The sequence below is a fragment of the Gymnoscopelus microlampas genome, assembly GCF_963454915.1.
Source record: "Gymnoscopelus microlampas genome assembly, chromosome: 2".
NCBI lineage: Eukaryota > Metazoa > Chordata > Actinopteri > Myctophiformes > Myctophidae > Gymnoscopelus > Gymnoscopelus microlampas.
Window position 1 is genome coordinate 56,581,550 of NC_139939.1, and position 22,500 is coordinate 56,604,049.

At 43.4% G+C, this 22,500-nt stretch overlaps 1 protein-coding gene across 6 annotated transcripts in view; it reads right to left on the bottom strand.

Moving 5' to 3' along the window:
• The window catches only part of tenm3 (teneurin transmembrane protein 3), a 663,973-nt gene that overhangs the window by 136,278 nt on the left and 505,195 nt on the right, over positions 1-22,500 (bottom strand). For all 6 annotated transcript variants that reach the window (XM_084080238.1, XM_084080236.1, XM_084080237.1 and 3 more), the window contains 6 exons: positions 14,350-14,496; positions 13,144-13,277; positions 11,783-11,871; positions 9,551-9,670; positions 5,376-5,508; positions 3,976-4,104 (listed from right to left, as the gene is read on the bottom strand). In XM_084080238.1, the coding sequence (XP_083936364.1) occupies positions 3,976-4,104; positions 5,376-5,508; positions 9,551-9,670; positions 11,783-11,871; positions 13,144-13,277; positions 14,350-14,496 (752 nt within the window). The remainder of the gene's footprint in view (positions 1-3,975; positions 4,105-5,375; positions 5,509-9,550; positions 9,671-11,782; positions 11,872-13,143; positions 13,278-14,349; positions 14,497-22,500) is intronic.

Consider the following 22,500-nt stretch of genomic DNA (forward strand, 5'->3'; position numbering starts at 1 on the left):
TTCCTGGACCCCAGTGTTGATTTTTTCGACAAAAAATGTTCGTCAACTACCTTTTTTCCACTGACAAAAACTAAATAAAAACTAAGCTATGATGACTAAAACTAAGACTAAATATATTGACAATTCCATCAACAAATAAAAACTAGACTAAAATGTTAGTGAGGGATCTAGTGGAGAAGAGATAGTAGAACTAAAAGACAAGTCATTTTATGTTTGGTTGCGCTCGGGGGTTGTCTGAAAATAGCAGATCTACAAGCTCACAATTGTAGATCGGCTATTTTCAGCATGCAACCAAGTGTTAAATCAGTCATTACGACGCCATCAAGGCACCGCCAAAAAAACATTTTAGTCGACTAAATCAACTGTAGATTTAGTCGACTATAATCCTATGATAATTTAGTCGACTAAAACTAGACAAAAACTAAAACATCTCAGATGTCTAATATATGACTAAAACTAAATGGAATTTTATTCAAAGGACTATGACTAAAACTAAAAAAAAATTTGCCAACAAAATCAACACTGGTGGGCCCCCAAATTGATATATACATATATATGTGGCCACGGAAAATAGCAGATGTACAAGATTCGCAGCGCAGCACGAAGTGCCGTGCTGTATATCTGCTAGTTCTAAAATAGCCAGGTTAACACATTTTGCCGGGGTCGCCAGAACCTCCTGGTTTGTACCGCCTGAAGCAAACTCGTACTCTGTGCCGTTGCCTTCAACCACATTAGGTAAACACATGTTGGAGTGGACAGAAACCTTTGAATCATTAAAATGTAATGCAACAAACTGACTATATAGTATATCCACACATGTGTTTACATAGCAAAACAATAGTATACATTTCCCTCCATAGCAGCAGGTTATCAGCCACTACAGTAGTGTGGTGGTGTTTACCTGTAGAAACACTGTATTTAGGTGTTTTTACCGTTTGTTTTGTTTGCCCCAGAAACATCCCACGTCTACCAAAACAAACAGAGGAAACACAAACATACAGTGAGAGGGCAATGTGTTTCTACAAGTAAACACCACCACACTACTGTAGTGTGTTTCTACAGGTAAACACCACCACACTACTGTAGTGTGTTTCTGTAGGTAAACACCACCACACTACTGTAGTGTGTTTCTGCAGGTAAACACCACCACACTACTGTAGTGTGTTTCTGTAGCCTACAGAAACACACTACAGTAGTGTGGTGGTGTTTACCTACAGACTGTAGGTAAACACCACCACACTACTGTAGTGTGTTTCTGCAGGTAAACACCACCACACTACTGTAGTGTGTTTCTGTAGGTAAACACCACCACACTACCGTAGTGTGTTTCTGTAGGTAAACACCACCACGCTACAGTAGTGTGTTTCTGTAGGTAAACACCACCACACTACTGTAGTGTGTTTCCGCAGGTAAACACCACCACGCTACTGTAGTGTGTTTCTGTAGGTAAACACCACCACGCTACTGTAGTGTGTTTCTGTAGGTAAACACCACCACACTACTGTAGTGTGTTTCTGTAGGTAAACACCACCACGCTACTGTAGTGTGTTTCTGCAGGTAAACACCACCACACTACTGTAGTGTGTTTCTACAGGTAAACACCACCACACTACTGTAGTGTGTTTCTGTAGGTAAACACCACCACGCTACAGTAGTGTGTTTCTGTAGGTAAACACCACCACACTACTGTAGTGTGTTTCCGCAGGTAAACACCACCACGCTACTGTAGTGTGTTTCTGTAGGTAAACACCACCACGCTACTGTAGTGTGTTTCTGTAGGTAAACACCACCACACTACTGTAGTGTGTTTCCGCAGGTAAACACCACCACGCTACTGTAGTGTGTTTCTGTAGGTAAACACCACCACACTACTGTAGTGTGTTTCTGTAGGTAAACACCACCACACTACTGTAGTGTGTTTCTGTAGGTAAACACCACCACGCTACTGTAGTGTGTTTCTGCAGGTAAACACCACCACACTACTGTAGTGTGTTTCTACAGGTAAACACCACCACACTACTGTAGTGTGTTTCTGCAGGTAAACACCACCACGCTACTGTAGTGTGTTTCTGCAGGTAAACACCACCACACTACTGTAGTGTGTTTCTACAGGTAAACACCACCACACTACTGTAGTGTGTTTCTGTAGGTAAACACCACCACACTACTGTAGTGTGTTTCTATAGGTAAACACCACCACACTACTGTAGTGTGTTTCTATAGGTAAACACCACCACACTACTGTAGTGTGTTTCTATAGGTAAACACCACCACACTACTGTAGTGTGTTTCTGTAGGTAAACACCACCACACTACCGTAGTGTGTTTCTGTAGGTAAACACCACCACACTACTGTAGTGGATGATGGTATAGAGAGGGAAATAGTCAATTATGCATTTGATGTTGTGTTATGTAAACACAGGGCAAAGTTGCTTACTACGCCATTAAGCACTGACTTAAAGGTTCTCTTTAGAATTCTCCATTCTTCTCCCTCTAGCATTAGGTTACTATACCTGAAGGTAAATAATTGTAACTATAAAACTATAGTCTACTATATAGAGTCTCTCTCTCTCTCTCTCTCTGTCTCTCTCTCTCTCTCTCTCTCTCTCTCTCTCTCTCTCTCTCTCTCTCTCTCTCTCTCTCTCTAATATAACCTTTGAAAAGACAAGGCTCAGGGCAGTGATATTCAACTGGCAGCCCACGGGCCAAATCCTGTCTATCTATCCATCTATCTATCTATCTATCTATCTATCTATCTATCTATCTATCTGTCTATCTGTCTATCTGTCTATCTATCTATATAGCCTATATATATATATATATATATATATATATATATATATATATATATATATATATATATATATATATATATATATATATATATATATATATTTTTTTTTTTTTTTTAATGGTTGGTTTAGGCTACAATTTAGTATGGAGGAACGCTATGACTCACTCAGAGTCCCAAAACAACACCCACCAGTACTGCATTCATAGTCATGACACTGCTACAAACACCCACATGTGGGTAAATGTAATCTTTGCTGAGTAAGTCACCCAAAGGAAAATCACATGGGTCAAAATGTTAAAGTAGCTCACACCATAATACTGAAGGAAAGTATCTGGTGTTCAAATGTATTTAAATATAAAAAAGTATCAAAAGTAAAAGTATAAAAACCTTTTCAGTACAACAAAAACAAGACAGCCAGTCACTACTTTTAGAACAATGTAGCTTTCAAGTAGTTCAGTAGTTTTTCTTCCCCTCGCCATGTAGCTGGGTAGCTTGGCATAAGCTACATCCCTACATTTCAGTGGCACATCAACATAAAAAACACCAAAAAAACACAACAGGTGCGTTTTGAGTGCAGTTCATCCATCACAAACCATCCATGCGTAGCCATTGCTGAGTTTTCAGCCATTTGCTCGTATTCATCCACTTATAGCAGGGGTCTTCAACAGGGGGTCTGGGACCCCTAGGGGGTCCTCAGAGTTACTACAGGGGGTCCGCCAAATCCTTGTGTGATATGATTTTTCTTTTTTACATTAACCACTTGAACCCTAGCATCCTTTTTCTGAGGAGAACTTTAGCCAAAAATAGCATATCTACAAGCTCACAACGCCTCGCAGCGCGAGGCGTTGTGAGCTTGTAGATCTGCTATTTTTGGCAAAGAGGTATAGGTGTAGAGGGAAAAAAAGAGCAGAAAAAGTTTATCTGAAACACAATTTTATATGATATAGAGGGGGTCCCTGCTTCATCTCTCTCTCTCAGCTAGGGGGTCCTTAGGCTGAAAACGTTGAAGACCCCTGACTTATAGGTTTTACACAGTATGTTTCATTCATCTTCAATAGCGTCCTGGGCTGAATGATGGTCTAACTCTCACCTCATGTTGTTCATGAAACACATTATAAGAGCTTGCGCTCTTATCAGCCAAAAAAAGCATCCAAAAAGCAGTGAATGCAGGTGTTGCTTACCTGTGTCTCCGGTATGATGGGACCGTCCTCAGGGTTGCTCCTGTAGCAGGTTGACAGAGGAGACGCTACGATGACAGGACTAGGACGCACGAAACCACTCAGGTCACAGCTGGGGATGTCGTTCTCCTCCTGGGGATCACAACACAAAGCACAGAGACCACCATCAATCAGTCAGTCAGTCAGTCATTCAGTCATTTAGGTTTAAAAAACCTGCACAGTCTAATAGAAAGCACAAAGCTTTAAAAAATAGGTCTGCCTCATCCAGGCAGTTGGCCAGGAGCCACTTTGAGTGGTAGTTGGGACAAACGCAGTCAGTGGAGCAAACGCAGTCCGCACCAAAAATATTTACGATTCTGTCCCTATCGGTACATAACTCGGACGGCGCTGAGTCGACTAGCAGACCATCGGCTGGTCGACGCGGGCACTCGCGTCTAGAGGCGCTCGGGCGCGTCTCCTCAGCCTCAAGGTCTGCTGAGTCGGCGCGCCTCCGTCATGGCCTATAACTTATAATTATAAATTATAGTGAAAACACATCCTTAAATGGAATTAAGAAATGTTTTTTTACCTTTAGTCTAGGTAAACTTAATTAATTGCAAAACATGACACCCCTTATTCAAAACAGATGGCGAATGCATTCTTCTCTTTATAGGGCCTACACAAGTAATAAAATTGCCTGTGAGACCTTTATGAATTGAACCTCACAGTCAGCAGTCAGTCAGTCATTTAGTGATGCTGTCCGTCTGTCTGCCATACATTACAAACAGCAAGACAAGCTGTTGTTTACCCATCACTCGGCTATTCACACATCTGTGTTGTGTCCCAGCAATTGAGTGAGTGAGTGAGTGAGTGAGTGAGTGATATGAATTAGGAAATAATGAACTCTTTCACTGACAGGAATTAATGAATCCATCCATCTCCGGTGCCCTTGCCAGTGAAAACGGCATTTTTACTGTATTTTTGAAAAATCATGGAATGTTCTCTGTGACCTCTGTCCTCACGGAGGTCGGCTCATTACACGCACGTGGGTTGAATGCTGCTTGTTTTTTTTTAAACAAGCAGAAAACAACAGAATTACGACATTTGTAAATTCTTTAACATGAAAGGAGCCTAGATTTTTTGTTGTTGTGATCACATGATTTCTGGGTGTACTCTTCTTCTGTGGTGCTTGGATCATTTACATGGTTGCGGATTCACAGCCCCACCCCACCACCACCAAAAAAAACGAAATCTCGTCCTTGGTGGTATGGGCGTTTGGACGAATTCTCGTCCTTGGCAGTGAAGGAGTTAACTGGAAACAATTGAACACACACACACACACACACACACACACACACACACACACACACACACACACACACACACACACACACACACACACACACACACACACACACACGTACCTTCTTCATGACGAGCGTGTCCATGACATAGAAGACGTTCCATGGCACCCACACCGTGCGGTACTGGGTGAGGAACGGAGCGCGCTCAAAGCTCAGCGTCAACGAAGCTCCGCCATTGGCCAGCAGGTCGAACCTGCAGGATTACACACACACACACACACACACACACACACACACACACACACACACACACACACACACACACACACACACACACACACACACACACACACACACACACGGTCCAATCAAAAAGAAGACGACAATCAAATTACAATTATTCTAGAACTTGACTGATCAGACTATTTGGCTGTTCTTTACACTATAATGCTGTCAAAATGAATATTGTTTTAACCCATTAAGACCTGGAACTGTGTCATTTTTAGATTTGAGCTAAACACAATTTAGGCTATTCAAAAATAGCAGATATACAAGCTCATAGCGCGGCACCGAGTGCCGCGCTATGAGCTTGTAGATCTGCTATTTTTGAAAAATCGTGAAAATGTGTGCAAATCTTTGAATATATATGTTTTTAAAGCGAACATTTTTAACTCAAATCTTTGCTTCTGGGGGGTCCCTGGAACTAAATATTTTGATGGGGGTCCGCGGGCAAATACATATAATTTTGGGGGTCCTTGACATGAAAAAGATTGAGCACCACTGATATAGAAACATACGTTTTTCAGAAAACTGTTGAGATTTAGGAGACATGTAGAATCGGCTTCAGGTCTCAATGGGTTAACCAAATGAACCTGTGCGTGGCTATATTAGGCTTCTGTCATACAATAATAAACATGTGAACGTTCAGCATAATAGGAACAAAGTATAAGTTTAACCACTTGAACCCTAATCTCTCAAGACAGAATCTGCCAACAGCAGAATCGGTCAGCAACACAGCATTAACCCATTAAGACCTGAACCCGATTTCATTTTTACAAATGTCTTCTAAATCCCAACAGTATTCTGAAAAACCTATGTTTCTATGTCTGTGGTGCTCAAACTTTTTCATGTCAAGGACCCCCAAAATTACGTGTATTTGGCCGCGGACCCCCATCTGAAAATATTTTGTTCCAGGGACCCCCCCAGAAGCAAAGATTTGAGTTACAAATGTTTTGCTTTAAAAATATATATATACAAAGATTTGCACACATTTTCACGATCTTTCAAAAATAGCAGATCTACAAGCTCATAGCGCGGCACTCGGTGCCGCGCTATGAGCTTGTAGATCTGCTATTTTTTGAATAGCCAAAGAAATCTAAAATGACACAGATGCGTTCCCCGGTCTTAATGGGTTAAGCCTGTAGTGTTGTTGTTTAGTAGGAATAAACACAGGAGCACCCGGAAGGAAGTGGACTAAAACGAGGGAGGGGCCAAACTGAGTTCCTGTTCCTACACAAAAAAGGAGGTGGTCCCCGAAAGGTAAAAACAAAGAGCTCCCCCCCCCTTTTTTTTAACAAATAGGTGCTGCCCTCGTTATGGCAGTAAGTATAAACACCTTCCCTTCATCAAGTTCTCTCTTTGTCCACAGGTTTATTAATAAAAATAAGGGTAAAACAACGATGGTACGACTAGGAGAAGTTTGTGGCAGATGTTAGCAGATACAAAACACAGGAGCTCTAGTCTGCCTGTGTCATGAAAGTTTGTGTCATGAAATCTAGTGCCCTTCCTGATTGAAGTCACATGACATGCGTGTCACATGATAAACCTGAGCCACTTCCTGTCTTTCTTAAAGAGATACCTACCTGCCATAGAGAACAATGAATTTACATCTTTTTAAATCAACAGTTCAAAACACAATCGAAAATGATGAAATAAACAGCAGGGGAGATAGCTTGAACACATGCAGCATTGTGGGGAAAATAGCCAACCGACTTGTCAATCTCCTATTTTCCCTCTGAAAGCTTTCCCCACAATAACAGAAAGAAAGAAAATATTTGTACAGAGCCCTGAGGGACTCCGGTCAACCATATATATGGTTTAAGTGGTTAAGTGTTTTTACACTAGTAAAGCAATTAGTATCTGACCTCTCTGCTGTAATGGATTGGAACATTAAGACATTGAACATCACACACGCACGCACGCACGCACGCACGCACGCACGCACGCACGCACGCACGCACGCACGCACGCACGCACACACACACACACACACACACACACACACACACGTGGCTGTTTGTATATATGCACTTGTTGCGGCCCTATCTATCACTCTGTAAGTGTGTGGGCAAATGAGATGACGTGTGTGTGTGTGTGTGTGTGTGTGTGTGTGTGTGTGTTTGTGTGTGTGTGTATTACTGTAAATACGTCCTAGCTTCTTGCATTGTACCTGTGTGTGTGTGTGTGTGTGTGTGTGTGTGTGTGTGTGTGTGTGTGTGTGTGTGTGTGTGTGTGTGTGTGTGTGTGTGTGTGTGTGTGTGTGTGTGCGCGCGCGAGAGAGCGATTGCACACGTGTGTGTCTGTGTCTGTGTGCACGCGCGTGTGTGTGGTGTGTGTGTGTGTGTGTGTGTGTGTGTGCGTGCGCGTGTGTGAGTGTGCGCGTGTGTGTGTGTGTGTGTGTGTATGTGTGTGCGTGTGCATGTGCGTGTCTGTGTGGCCACAGTGATTGATTGTGTCCTTGTAAATCCAATGCATTTTAAAGAGCCACACACTACTTTAACACAGCACTCCAATCTCTCTGGCTCGCAGGCACACACCCATTCACACCTCTGGGGGGAGAGAGAGAGAGAGAGAGAGAGAGAGAGAGAGAGAGAGAGAGAGAGAGAGAGAGAGAGAGAGAGAGAGAGAGAGAGAGAGAGAGAGAGAGAGAGAGAGAGAGGGGTACAGTAGATAGAGAGACTAGGAGAGGGTGAATACACATAATTTTACAGTCATTTCTCTTTCCTTCTGTCTCTCTCACTGTTACAACAATCTCTCTCTCTCTCTGCTGCCCCCCCCCCCCCCCCCCCCCCCTCCCTCTCTCTCTCTCTCTCTCTGAATCTTTGCTCTCTCAATAAATCATCTGTTGCCTCTGTCTCGCCCCTCTGCTATCTCTCCCTTTCAATAAAATTACACAGGGCGATTTTGTATGCCAAAAGCGGGCGTACGAGATCATACCGTTTTGAAGTCGATAAATAACCCATTAAGACCTGAGGCAGCGTCTAAAAAAAAATCAAAATCCTAACAATTTTCAGAAAAAAAAAACATGAAAAAATAATTTTCACAATTTTTCAAAAATAGCAGATCTACAAGCTCGTAGCGCGGCACTCGGTGCCGCGCTACGAGCTTGTAGATCTGCTATTTTTGAATAGCCCAAAGACATCTAAAGTGACACAGAAGCGTTCCAGGTATCAATGGGATAACATACATTCACACTCATACATACATGCAAAGCACAGCGCTTTGCAAGAGAAACCAGTCAATTGCACGTTTCACCGGCTGTGCAACGTTCAGCAGGAATACATCACTGCTCAATATGAACCTCTGGAACATGGGATTTATGTGACTATTATGCTGCTGTCCTTCATCTTTATTCTGCCCTCTTTCTCTCTGTGTCTGTGTGTGTGTGTGTGTGTGTGTGTGTGTGTGTGTGTGTGTGTGTGTGTGTGTGTGTGTGTGTGTGTGTGTGTGTGTGTGTGTGTGTGTGTGTGTCTCTCTCTCTTTCTCCTGTGTCTCTCTTTTTCTCTACAGTATGTCTCTCTCTTTCTCTCTGTGTCTCTCTTTTTCTCTATGTCTCTCTCTCTTTCTCTATCTGTTTCTCTATGTCTCTCTCTCTTTTCTATGTCTCTCTTTATATATCCCTGTATGTCTTTCTCTCTCTCTCCCTCTCTTTCTATCTGTCTCCCTGTCTGCCTTTCTCTCTCTCTCTCCCTCTCTTTCTATCTGTCTCTGTCTCTCTCTTTCTCTCTGTCTCTCTTTATATATCTCTGTCTCCAGAAAAGGTTTGAGAACCACTGATTGATCTACACTTACTGTACGGCCATTGAGCCAGATGTCAAACACCAGCTAACAGTGTGTGTGTGTGTGTGTGTGTGTGTATGTGTGTGTGTGTGTGTGTGTGTGTGTGTGTGTGTGTGTGTGTGTGTGTGTGTGTGTGTGTGTGTGTTGTGTGTGTGTGTGTGTGTGTGTGTGTGTGTGTGTGTGTGTGTGTGTGTGTGTGCGCATGCGTGCGTGCGTGCGTTTGTGCGTGCACGTACATGCCGTCCTTGCGCGTCACAGTGTAACCATGTTCGGGGTAGTGGACAAACGTCACGTTGACCCCGATCAGCGGCGTCCCGTCTGCGGTCAACACCTGTCCACGAATTATAGACACCAGACTGGAGACAGGAAGGCAGACAGGCAGGCAGGCAGACAGGCATACAGACAGACAGACAGACAGACAGACAGACAGACAGACAGACAGACAGACAGACAGACAGACAGACAGACACACACGTACAGACAGGCAGACAGACATGGAGAGAAAGGAAAAAAAGTGATGTTATTTTATTTACTTTTTCTCTCATAACTTCTACTGCAGAATTACTGCACAACAACAAGAGGAGCATAGTCATTGCACGGAAGCACGTGCACGCGCACACACACATACATTACATTGACATTTTCAATCAAAATTGTCCAAATTGTGATAATATAAAAGCAGATGAAATACGAACATTCTTTTTTTGGGGTGATACATGTGGCATCATGAAATGAAATATGCAAATATAAAAGTTGAAATGAAAAGTCACAATGACATCATAAAAAAACACACATAAATAAATAAATAAAAACAATGAAATGAAAAACATAAAACAATACTACATTTATTTATTTTTGTATTTGTATTCTTTATTTATTTAATTGTATTTTTTGTTGATTTCATAGTCGATTTTATTTATTTCATTGTGGTATTTATTATTACATTCTTTGGACCAATAGACTCCCATTGTGTTGGATTCATGAAGAAATATAATAGCCCCCCCCACAGCTGCACTTGTATTGAAAGCCATGAATCCACTGTTAAAACAAATGTGGAGCAAGAGAGAGAGAGAGAGAGAGAGAGAGAGAGAGAGAGAGAGAGAGAGAGAGAGAGAGAGAGAGAGAGAGAGAGAGAGAGAGAGAGAGAGAGAGAGAGAGGGGGTTATTGATAGAGGAGAAAAAAAATCTAGTCAGGCACTTTCCCTGTTTTGTCTTTCATTTTACGAGAGGTTGTAATTTTTCATAATAGGACAAGGCCACAACCCTGTCATAAAAATGCTCTGTATTCTCCTAATAAAACGGGGCCCCCAAAACTGTAATAAAAAAATGATTTATTTGAACCAAAAACATTATAGATGGTGTACATGCATGAGAGAGAGAGAGAGAGAGAGAGAGAGAGAGAGAGAGAGAGAGAGAGAGAGAGAGAGAGAGAGAGAGAGAGAGAGAGAGAGATTTTTTCCCCTATTCTCTATTTATTTATTTCATTCCACTACTTTTCAAATTGAAATATCAAACGTTGACTCAACTACATTAATAGGAAGGGACTCAAGAGGGGTGCATTTCTCCTTTCCGACATGTCGCCTTTCCGACGTTGACGAACCCTATACCTAACCCTAACCCTAACCCTAACCGCACGCGGAAGCCACTAGTCGGACTGGTGAGATGTCGGAATGGAGAGTGAACACCACTCAAGAGACCTAAACTTACAAGAATGCATTATGAAATAACCACTTCAACCAAAACATTACGTATTTTCTATCAATCACGTGACCGGGTGGCTGGTCAGTAGGAGACTGGACACTCCGCTGAGCATCACATTATTGGCTCAGGAATGTGACAACAACTAAAAAAAAAACAATTAATTCAAGGCTTCATAGGGTGTGTAAATGATGGAAAACGTGTCACTTTTTTGGGTGAACTATTTCAAAATATAGTGAAAATAGCAGATATACAAGCCCTGTGAGATTGTTATTTTCAAATGCTATATTTCAATAAAGCAATGCTTTGATATTAAAAAGAAAAATGTACTTCGTAATATGTACTTTTGACTACTTTGAATACCTTGCATGCTTGTGTGTATGTGAATGTGAATGTGTACATGCGCTTTTTGGGAGTGGTGGTTGATTTATCTGGTGCGCGTCGATTAGCTTGACACACAACAGGTGTGTCGGCCACACCCAGCCCCGTGCCTCATTAATTAGACTGAGAGTCCAGGTGTGTCTGCTTCACTCTGCCATCAGTCACCCTACAGACATCACTGAGATGAATTATGGGATGTTTGCCCCAAGAGAGAGAGGAGCGAGAGAGAGCTATGATGATGACAATGGATGGATGTGTGTGTGTGTGTGTGTGTGTGTGTGTGTGTGTGTGTGTGTGTGTGTGTGTGTGTGTGTGTGTGTGTGTGTGTGTGTGTGTGTGTGTGTGTGTGTGTGTGTGTGTGTGTGTGTGCGCGCGTGTACAGTACTCACCTCCTGTTGAAAGGGCTCTCTCCTGTGATGACGTGGGTGGACTCGGAACCGAGCAGGAAGTGGATGCGCTGGTAAAAAGACCTGGCAGCCTGTACAACAAACACGCGCGCGCGCGCACACACACGCACACACACAGGTAGACATTGTGAAAAGTAGTCTTGTGTTGTTTAGTTTTTCTTTAGTATTTCTCACATTTCAGAACCTGACACAATTCAGAATATTCCCAAAACAACAGAGCTCTTTACACAGAATTGTAGACATTTTATTGTATGACTTAAGCTGAAAGGAGAATTTCTCCCCCGGCTTTTCTTACTTTTATTTGAGGTTGTTAACTCCCCATAAGAGTGGTCCAGGAACCCAAATTCATAACGAGCGATGTTGTCCATCTGGGCAGACCGCTTGCCCTCCGCAGTTCCGAAACGGGGGTATATACGGGGCGTGGTGTAATCCGCTTATTTATATTGCTCGAAAATACTTTTTTTTTAAGTATATACAATATGTGTTGTGTGGGACCTCAGGGAAGTCACTGCAGTATTATTGTCACACGAGAGCCACCGTAGTGTTATCAAAGTAGCTTTAGCTGAAATCACGTTTGAAATCTCGCCCCTCGCGAGACTTCGGGGTGCCAGTGGGGTAGACGGTCTTCCATCTACCCTAAAATAAGAGGATTTAGGCTCCTGGACCACTCTTATGGGGAGTTAACAACCTCAAATAAAGGTACGAAAAAGCCTGGGCGAAATTGTCCTTTAACTGATTGTGATAAAGTTGTGACTGTAAATCAAGGGGCAAGGCTGAGATATTTACGATGAGGCCGACAAAATGGCCAGAGTGGCGCTGTTTTACCTGCGCCGACCTGTGAGTTCAGAAAGAATTTATTTTAGCGCAAGTGAATGGGTTTTTGACAATCTTTAGAGTAGATTTTCTTACTGTAATAAAAATTGTCATAAATTCTATATGCTTCCAGTCGCTAGTTTAAAGTCTCCTTTCAATCATCGGGATATGCGTTTTGCTAAATTATGGTTCTATTTATTATAAAATTGACGATAAAGTAGGCTATTCTCTAGGAGGGGCGGGATGATTTGATTGACACGCTACACAACCAATAGCATTCATTCCCCGCCCCCCGCTCTTGATTGACAAGTTACCCAACCAATAATGGTCTGAACTCATTCTGACGCGTATTGAAAGATGGCGGACCTACAGGTCTTGCAGCAAAGGCTTCATTTTCGGTCTGTAGAAAGCAGCGGAGGGGGTTTGTCCATCTCATTTATACAGTCTATGCTGTAAATAGGTCCAGCTCAATAATAATAATAATACTCTTCAGGTTGAACTATATACAGTATATTACTCCACCATCTCACCTGCTGAGGTGAGGCCAATGAGGACGGAGACTGGCTAAGCACCTCCCCTGGGTCAGGTGACCCTTTGCAAAATGATTGGCTCTGACAGGAGGGTTGTAGACAGCAGTCTGGGTCCATGCAGTCAGCCAGCCCGTCTGGAACACACACACACACACACACACACACACACACACACACACACACACACACACACACACACACACACACACACACACACACACACACACACACACACACACACACACACACAACACACACACACACACACACACACACACACATAACATGGCATTACGTAACATAACATGGGGCGGCAGTGGCTCAGGGGTAGAGTGGCCGGGTAGAGTGAACTGAAAACCGCAAGGTTCCCAGTTCGATCCCGGGCTGGGGCACTCCCCCAAAGTTAGTGTCGAAGTGTCCTTGAGCAAGACGCTGCACCCCTAATTGCTCCCGATGAGCAGGTTGGTGCCTTGCATGGTTTCCTCCGCCATCGGTGTGTGTGAATGGGTGAATGTAATGCACAATCTATGTAAAGCACTTTGGATAAAAGCGCAATATAAATGAACCAGTTTAACATGACATCAAAGTTTATTTATAGCACATTTCATACATCAAGCGTATGGCATGGCATGTCATGACATGAAATGGCATGGCGTGGCATTCTATGGCATGGCATGGCATGGCATGGCGTGGCGTGGCATGGCATGGCAGAATGAAATGGCGTGGCGTGGTGTGGTGTGGCATGGCATGGCATGGCATGACATGACATGACATGACATGGCATGGCATGGCATGGCATGGCATGACATGACATGACATGACATGACATGACATGACATGACATGACATGACATGACATGACATGACATGGCATGGCATGGCATGGCATGGCATGGCATGGCATGGCATGCAAACAAGATGGGGCAGTGTGCATAAAATTGCTTCAATTGAATTCACATTGCTTTCATAAAACGGTAAATAACATGGTTCAGATTAATTTGATGTACAAATGTGGCATAAAAAAACAAATCAATCTACAAGCTCTCAACACGTTGCATTGTTGCGACGCGTTGTGAGCTTGTAGATCGGTTACACACACACACACACACACACACACACACACACACACACACACACACACACACACACACACACACACACACACACACACACACACACACACACACACAGTACAGTCACACTCACCTCCTTCGTTGTCCTTGCCGTCCGTACAGACGGTCTCCATGGCGACGTGGCAGCCCGCCCCCCTCCATCCTGATTGGCAGACGCAGTGCCAGCCGCTGGGCTCCAGGGTGCAGCGGCCATTGTTGTTACACAGCCCTGGACAGCCCTCTGACACACACACACACACACACACAAACACACACACATACTGGAAGTTAGACTGTCTGTGTGACAGTGAGAGCTCACGGCCTGGGTGGCCGCATGTGTAGTATAACGCGTGTGTGTGCGTGTGTGTGTGTGTGTGTGTGTGTGTGTGTGTGTGTGTGTGTGTGTGTGTGTGTGTGTGTGTGTGTGTGTGTGTGTGTGTGTGTGTGTGTGTGTGTGTGTGTGTGTGTGTGTGTGTGTGCGTGCGTGTGTGTGACTGTGCATTGAACTAGCCTGGCATTGGCCAGACTGATAACGTGGCCCATAGGCAGTGGTGGAAAAAGTACTCAAATTCTTTACTTAAGTAAAAGTATCAATACTGCAATATAGAAATACTCTGTTACAAGTAAAAGTTCAGAATTCTAAATTTACTTGATTAGAAGTACAAAAGTATCGGCATCAAAATGTACTTAAAGTACCAAAAGTAAAAGTAGTAAAATGTTTGAAAATAGCAGATCTACAAGCTCACAACGCGTCGCATCGCGACGCGTTGTGAGCTTGTAGATCGGCTATTTTCAAATAGCCTATGTATAAAATAGGGCTAAAGTGGTTAATGTATGTTTTATACTATATAAATGTATATCTGAAAAGTAACTAGTCACTAAAGTTTTCAAATAATTGTAGTGGAGTAAAAGTACAATATTTGCCTCTGAGATGTAGTGGAGTAGAAGTAAAAGTATTGGAAATTGGAAATACTCAAGTAAAGTACAAATACCTCAAAAATGTACTTAAGTACAGTACTTAAGTAAATGCACTTAGTTGCTTTCCACAACTGGGAGCGAGTATGAGAAATCAGAAAATGATTTTGATGCTTTTCACTGTTTGTGGACAGCAGTTGAAACCGATTGGCCCGATCATTTTCTGATTTCTCATACTCGCTCCCTATGGGCCGAAGTCCAGACTGATACCGGGGAGGAACGTGAGAGTGAATCCACGTCATCAGTCTGGACAATGCCAGGCTAGCATTGTACAACATCCATGTGAGAATTAATGTGTCATGCGTGTGTGAACTTGTCTTAGTTTGTCCCGTCTGCGTGTGTGCGTGTGTGTGTGTGTGTGTGTGTGTGTGCGTGTGTGCGTGTGTGCGTGTGTGCGTGTGTGTGTTGCATCTGGGGGTTCATAATTAACCCCCACACACTCAGTGCTCCGACAAAATGGACAGACATGTTGATTGACAGATAAACAGGATTTGAAACACACTGAGCCACAAGTTAGAGAGAGAGAGAGAGAGAGAGAGAGAGAGAGAGAGAGAGAGAGAGAGAGAGAGAGAGAGAGAGAGAGAGAGAGAGAGAGAGAGAGAGAGAGAGAGAGAGAGACAGAGAGACAGAGAGACAGACAGACAGTCAGGCCTTGGTGAAAGTGCACTGAAGTTGTAGTTTCACATGAACCAAGAAACTCCCTACAGCCAAGATGGCTGCCGTGCATGAGTTCAATCAGGTATGAACAAAAAAATAAAATAAAACATAAAACACAACTCACTGCAGTATGTCACAGTAGTCGATGGGACGTTTGCTTCAGAACATGAACAAATAAATGAACAGAACCGACGTGTCAGGAATTTTGAGGATTTTTCATCAAAAGACATCTTTTGGTTTTGTTTTGTTTTGTTTTGTTTTGTTTTGTGGACCCCAATGGTCTCTTGGTCTCACTCATGCTCAGTACTGGTGGGTTCATGTTTGGACATTAAAGGATCCATGTGAAAATACAACACGCATAACAGGCTACAGCTAAGACAGATAAACACAGCACACAAAGTATAGCCAGGGCGGGTACATGGGGTCCCTTACTTTTTGGTAGAGCCTCCGAGCACTATACTTTATGTCTCTGGGTGACATTCCCTCGTAACACACTACATACTAAAAAGAAAAACAACCCTGTTACACATAGTCGCGTACCGGCATCGCATAAGCCGGAAATGTACACATTTACAAGCTCACAGCGAGCTTGTAAATACAGTCGTGAGCACTTGATAATGGCAGTGGTACCACCTGATTACCTCCCTGGTAACACAGGAGCACCAATAGTTGCTCTCTGCTGTTATCTAGTGGTGGCGGCATAGGAAAAAAGTGGTACCACAAACAATAGGTGTTACCACAGGAGCACCAGGGAGGTACCACCCCAGGCACTATCAAGGTACCACGACTGTAGGCCTATTTCCGTCGCGGCGCAACCATGTATAAATCAGGGAGGCACATAAATTCTTTAAAAACGTGACTATTGGAAACAAGCACAGCCCAGGTGAAGAGAGAGCGAGAGAGAGAGAGAAAGAGAGAAGAAAAAGAGAGAGAGATAGAGAGATGAATGATGGGAGATTGGATAGATAAACAGACTGATAGATTGATAGATTGAACAGACGGACGGACAGACTTGGCACAGCAGCTATAGAGCTAAACTAACACACAGACATATCAGGCTTCTGGCGCAAGACAATACTGGAGATTACACATTCCTAACACAACAGGGGTGTGTGTGTGTGTGTGTGTGTGTGTGTGTGTGTGTGTGTGTGTGTGTGTGTGTGTGTGTGTGTGTGTGTGTGTGTGTGTGTGTGTGTGTGTGTGTGTCAGAGACAAAGACAAACTTGATGTAACCATAGGAGGGGGGGGGGGACGGGTCACGATAACGAAAGACAAAAAAAAAAAAAACTAACAAAACCAGTGCCGTGCTTCAAGACAGAGGGAGAGAGAAAAGTAGAACGAAAAGAAGGTATAAGAAAGGAAATGAAGGAATTAATTAAATAGGGAATTGAGGAAGAATAAAAAGGTAGGAAGGATGGGAGGGAGTAAGGAAGGAAGGAGGGAGGGAGGGAGGGAGTAAGGAAGAAGGGAAGATAGGAAGTGAGCCATAGTCGGCTATTAAACGTCAGTCTAAAACCGGTTATAACTGGTTTAACAGTGAAGGTTTCCGTCTAAACGTCTAAGGCTAAGCCTAGACGATGATTAGCTGTTTTTTAAGCGTCGATATATAGACCGTCTAGTCGTTGAAATTACGTTGTTTCAACGTCTAGGCTTAGCTTAGACGTTGAAACAACTTTCACTGTTAGACCAGTTATAACTGGGTTTTAGCCTAGCCGTCTAATAGCCCGAAAGATGCTCAGTGGGAGGGAAGGGAGGAGGAGGTAAGGAAGGAAGGAAGGATCCTGGAAGAAAGGAAAAAAGAAAGAAACATAAAAAAACAAAGAAAGGATAACGATAGGACCCAAAGGAGGAGAACAAAATGGAGTTGGGTAAACAAACAGAGGGGCAGTGGGTGGTATATATATATATAGTCGGGGGGGACGTCTTTGCCTTGATTACCTTTATATCCTGAGAATGGGAGGAGAGGGCAAACAGGGAGGGAGAGACGGAGGAAAATTAGGGAAAAAGAACAGAAGTCCAACCAAAGCAACAACCGCCTCATATTCAGTATCATACTGTGAGAGGACAGACTGATAGGCAAGATAGGACAACGTGGAGGAGGAGGAGGAGGAGGAGGAGGAGGAGGAGGGAGAGGAGGAGAAGGAGGAGGAGAGGCAACCGAAAGAGGGGAGGGAGGGTGGGAGGAATACAAGAACGCTTGCCCCAAAAACACGCTCGCCCCGGGTCAAATCCAACGACCTCGGAACGGTTGCCACCAGGTATTAAGAGTTCTCAAATTCTGCCCGAACCCGACCCTACTCGACCTGACCCGACAATAGGCTCTATGCACAGCAGCCATTTTGGAGAAAAATTGGGCCTCTTCTTACTTCCTTCGCAGGTGTTACCAATGATTCTAATGAAGGCTCTGTTCCATTCTGGTCAAACAGAGTCAGGGTGCTGATATTGTGCATGTTGGCTCACTAGAAATACTAGTGGGTCTCAAAGTGTGGTCCAGGGACCCTCATGGTTCCTTGAGAGGGTGTAACTCTGAGAGTGTACAAATGGAACCAAATGGACCCTCCCGGGTCCATTTGGTTCCATTTGTACACTCTCAGGGGTCCTTGAAATTAAAATGTTTGAGAACCACTGTGCTACACTAAATGGAACAGAGCCTTCATTAGTATCATTGGTGACACCTGTGAAGGAAGCAAGGAAGGGGCCCAATTTCTGTCCAATATGGCTGCTGTGCATAGAGCCTATTAGTCGGTCCGTGACGAGCCTCGGGTTCTGTGAACAAAAATACAAAAATCTAATACTCCCAAAAAAAGAAATGTCAAATGCCCCTAGCGGCCTAACGGTAAGGCCAACCTCATGGCAGCATGGCAATGGATGTGTTGGAGGCAGCTCAAAGCGAACTTTACTCAGGTTTACTCTAACTCAATTGAAAATCGGCAAAAGTGTCCGTTTTCGGCCATTATATTATTATGTTTTGGCCATTATCTCTGGAACGGGAGGTCCAATCTGCTCAGTTCAAAGCTTGTTGGATGATGCATGACTTTGAGGACATTAAGCTCACAATTACACCTTTTGTCTCAAAATGACACCTTTCCGAAGGTTGTTCGGGTTTTAGGGCCAGTAGGGCCCAGTTAGGGCCGAGCCTTAATTTTCTACCAGGTATTCCCAAACGTAACCCCAGTAAAACTTTGCCTAAATCTAACCTTATTCCTAAACGTCACTTCGGCCAACCGAAAACAAGAATACAAGTTTTGTTTTGGGGGCGAGCGTTCCGGTTAACGGTGGGAGAGAGAGAGAGAGAGAGAGAGGGACAGACAGACAGACAGACTAGAGATAAAAAAAATCCGGCGACAGAAGTGTGACACGGAAACTTTGACGTGTCCTTCCTTTTTACATTCTGTCTCACAGGAGAGTTAATGCCAGACAGCACTGTGTCAAGTTGTCAAAATGAAGAAAAAAAGCAAAGCATCAAAAGGGAAGAAAAAAAAGAGAAGAAAGAAAAAATATTCCCAAATGTGTAAAACAACCATTTCCGGGCTTCCTGTTTTGACTTCTATTGAGGGGGAAATGAATGATATCACCAAATTCGACACCAGCAGTGATATTTCACGTTCCAACATTCTGAGAAAGCGGCGAGGCTTGAAGAAGCAATGTCTATGGAGAGGGGCGACCGCCATTTTTGCCACCGTGGCAGGATGGCAGAGACGGCAAAAGCAAGTGTCAAAGTTGAAAAAAAGTTGCTGTGTGGGGAGACAGTTTACGCCAGCCAAATACAGTATAGGTGTGGACTAGGAGTACACACTGGACACCTTGACATGGACAGAATGTACGATAAAGTTTTAAACTGGTAGATGGGAAATTATTATTAAGTTCTTCACAAACCAGGCTGCCAGAGTATACGAGCATCAAGTGTCTGTACTTCCCCGATCGCTTTCAATTGCCAGCGTCGGGTGTCGGTCGGTCCATCAGCTGTGACACTCACGGCTAGTCTCCTCAATACCACGGTTAATGAGCACAGGGATTATACGAGATTATACAATCTCATTCATACTTCTCAAATTCTGTCCCTGCCCACCACCACGGAGGGTGTGGGTTCGAATCCACCGTGGTGCACCCGGCTTTGTCGGGCTTTGTCGGGCGTCTACACTAACACAATTGGCGCGTGTTCGGGGGAGGGAAGCCGAGCGGGGAGGCTGATAATTGTAATTGCACGTGGGGACGGCACCTGTGAGCAGGGAGTGTTGGGCGGGGGGAGTAGGACGAAGGCTCTACTACGTCCTCCTGGTGGGGGCTCCTCACTGGCAGGTGAGCCAGTAGGATGTACGACAGCAGTGACAACACAGAGAAGTGTGTGAGGAGGAATACATTGGCATAAATGAATAAATTGGGGAGAAAAAAGGGGGTAAGAAATAATTGGCTACTCAAAAGAGAAATGTTGCCACTGCTGGTGTGAATTCAGCGTAACTGTAACGCTCCAGAAAGTAGGAATCAGAGGGACAATGTGGAGATGCTGCGTCGTGAATTGTGTTGGGTTTGGACTATGAGTATATGCAGACGATATATATATATATGTATATATACACCTGGAGTCTGTGATCGTATCCAAACAACGGAGAATGGATCAGAATTCACGTCTCACCATTCTCTGTTGATTGGGTGAATTGGGTAAATGGTGATCAATATTGGGGAAATCAATGTTAACCCATTAAGACCTGGAACTGTGTCATTTTTAGATTTGAGCTAAAAGGCATTATTTTACACTTTGGGCTATTCAAAAATAGCAGATATACAAGCTCATAGCGCGGCACCGAGTGCCGCGCTATGAGTTTGTAGATCTGCTATTTTTGAAAAAATCTTGAAAATGTGTACAAATCTTTGAAATATATATATTTTTAAAGCGAACATTTTTTACTAAAATCTTTGCTTCTGGGGGTCCCTGGAACAAAATATTTTGATGGGGGTCCGCAGTCAAATACATATAATTCTGGGGGTCCTTGGCATGAAAAAGATTGAGCACCACTGATATAGAAACATAGGTTTTTCAGAAAAATGTTGGGATTTAGGAGACATGTAGAACCGGCTTCAGGTCTCAATGGGTTAATGTATGAATAAGATATTGTATAAATCCCCAATCGCATACCGCTGTTCAAACGTAATGTCACCTGTAAGGAACCCTCACTCCATCTCAACATCGTTCAGGACACCAGTTAGGATTTTAGTTTGTACTTGTGTGTCAAAAGTATATGAGAGCCAAGAGTTAGACACAGGAAGAGAATACAAAGTCAAAACAATGATTATTTGACTCTTTTTTTTTCCCCCAGAATCAAATATGAAACGATCAACACAACAGGAACAGTCAGTTAATAACTTTAACCACTTAAACACCATCATTTGGTAAATGTAAAGGAGCTTGAACAAAATAATAACATAAGCACAATAAGAGGAGAACAAAAACAGAAGGTAAAAAAAATGAAGAACACTGTAGTTTCTGCTGATCCATGTTGCATTGTGGGAAATGGAGGAAATAAAAGAAAAGATGATGAGTGGGAGGAAGAAGAAAAAGGGAAGAAAAGAAGAGAGTACGGTACCTTTTACCCTAATGTCCGGGTTGTGAGCTTGAGGAGGGAAGAAAGAAAGAAAGGAAGAAAGAAAGAAAGAAAGAAAGAAAGAAAGAAAGAAAGAAAGAAAGAAAGAAAGAAAGAAAGAAAGAAAGTACAGTCATTTTAGTGAAGAAAGACGCGTATTGTTGTGTAGATTGAGATTAACTAATAGCGCGATTGATTCATATCTGAGAAAATACACAAAAACACTTCTGAATAAATACACACACACACACACACACACACACACACACACACACACACACACACACACACACACACACACACACACACACACACACACACACTCTGACATAAATATGCAGGGTTAGTATAACAATCGTGAAAGTAGGGCAGCTACTAATTACACTTCACACACACGCACACACACACACACACACACACACACACACACACACACACACACACACACACACACACACACACACACACACACACACACACACACACACACACACACACACACACACACACACACACACACAGCACACATACATTAAGTGAGTGTGCACATGTGGACAGATTTATGTGTGTGGACAGATTTATGAGCGCATGAGAGAGTGAGAGGTGAGGAGAGACAGAGCGAGAGAAGGAAAGCGCTACACTAGTAATATAGCACTGGTAATATGGGAACAATTATAACACACACACACACACCACACACACACACACACACACACACACACACACACACACACACACACACACACACACACACACACACACACACACACACACACACACACACACACGGACGCGCACACACACAAACGCACACAGGGAAGTTCCACTTTCCTCCCAACTTATATAAATGCAAATTATACAGACTAAATACTGAAGCCTCTACTGTAGCATGTCTATAAACCGCATCGTGCATGTGCGACGCGTTGTGAACTTGTAGATCTAACATTTCTTTGTGTGCAACAAACACCGTCATACAACAGAGCATAAATCAGGCTTTAACCACTTCAATCCCAGCATCGGTATTGCGAGTATCG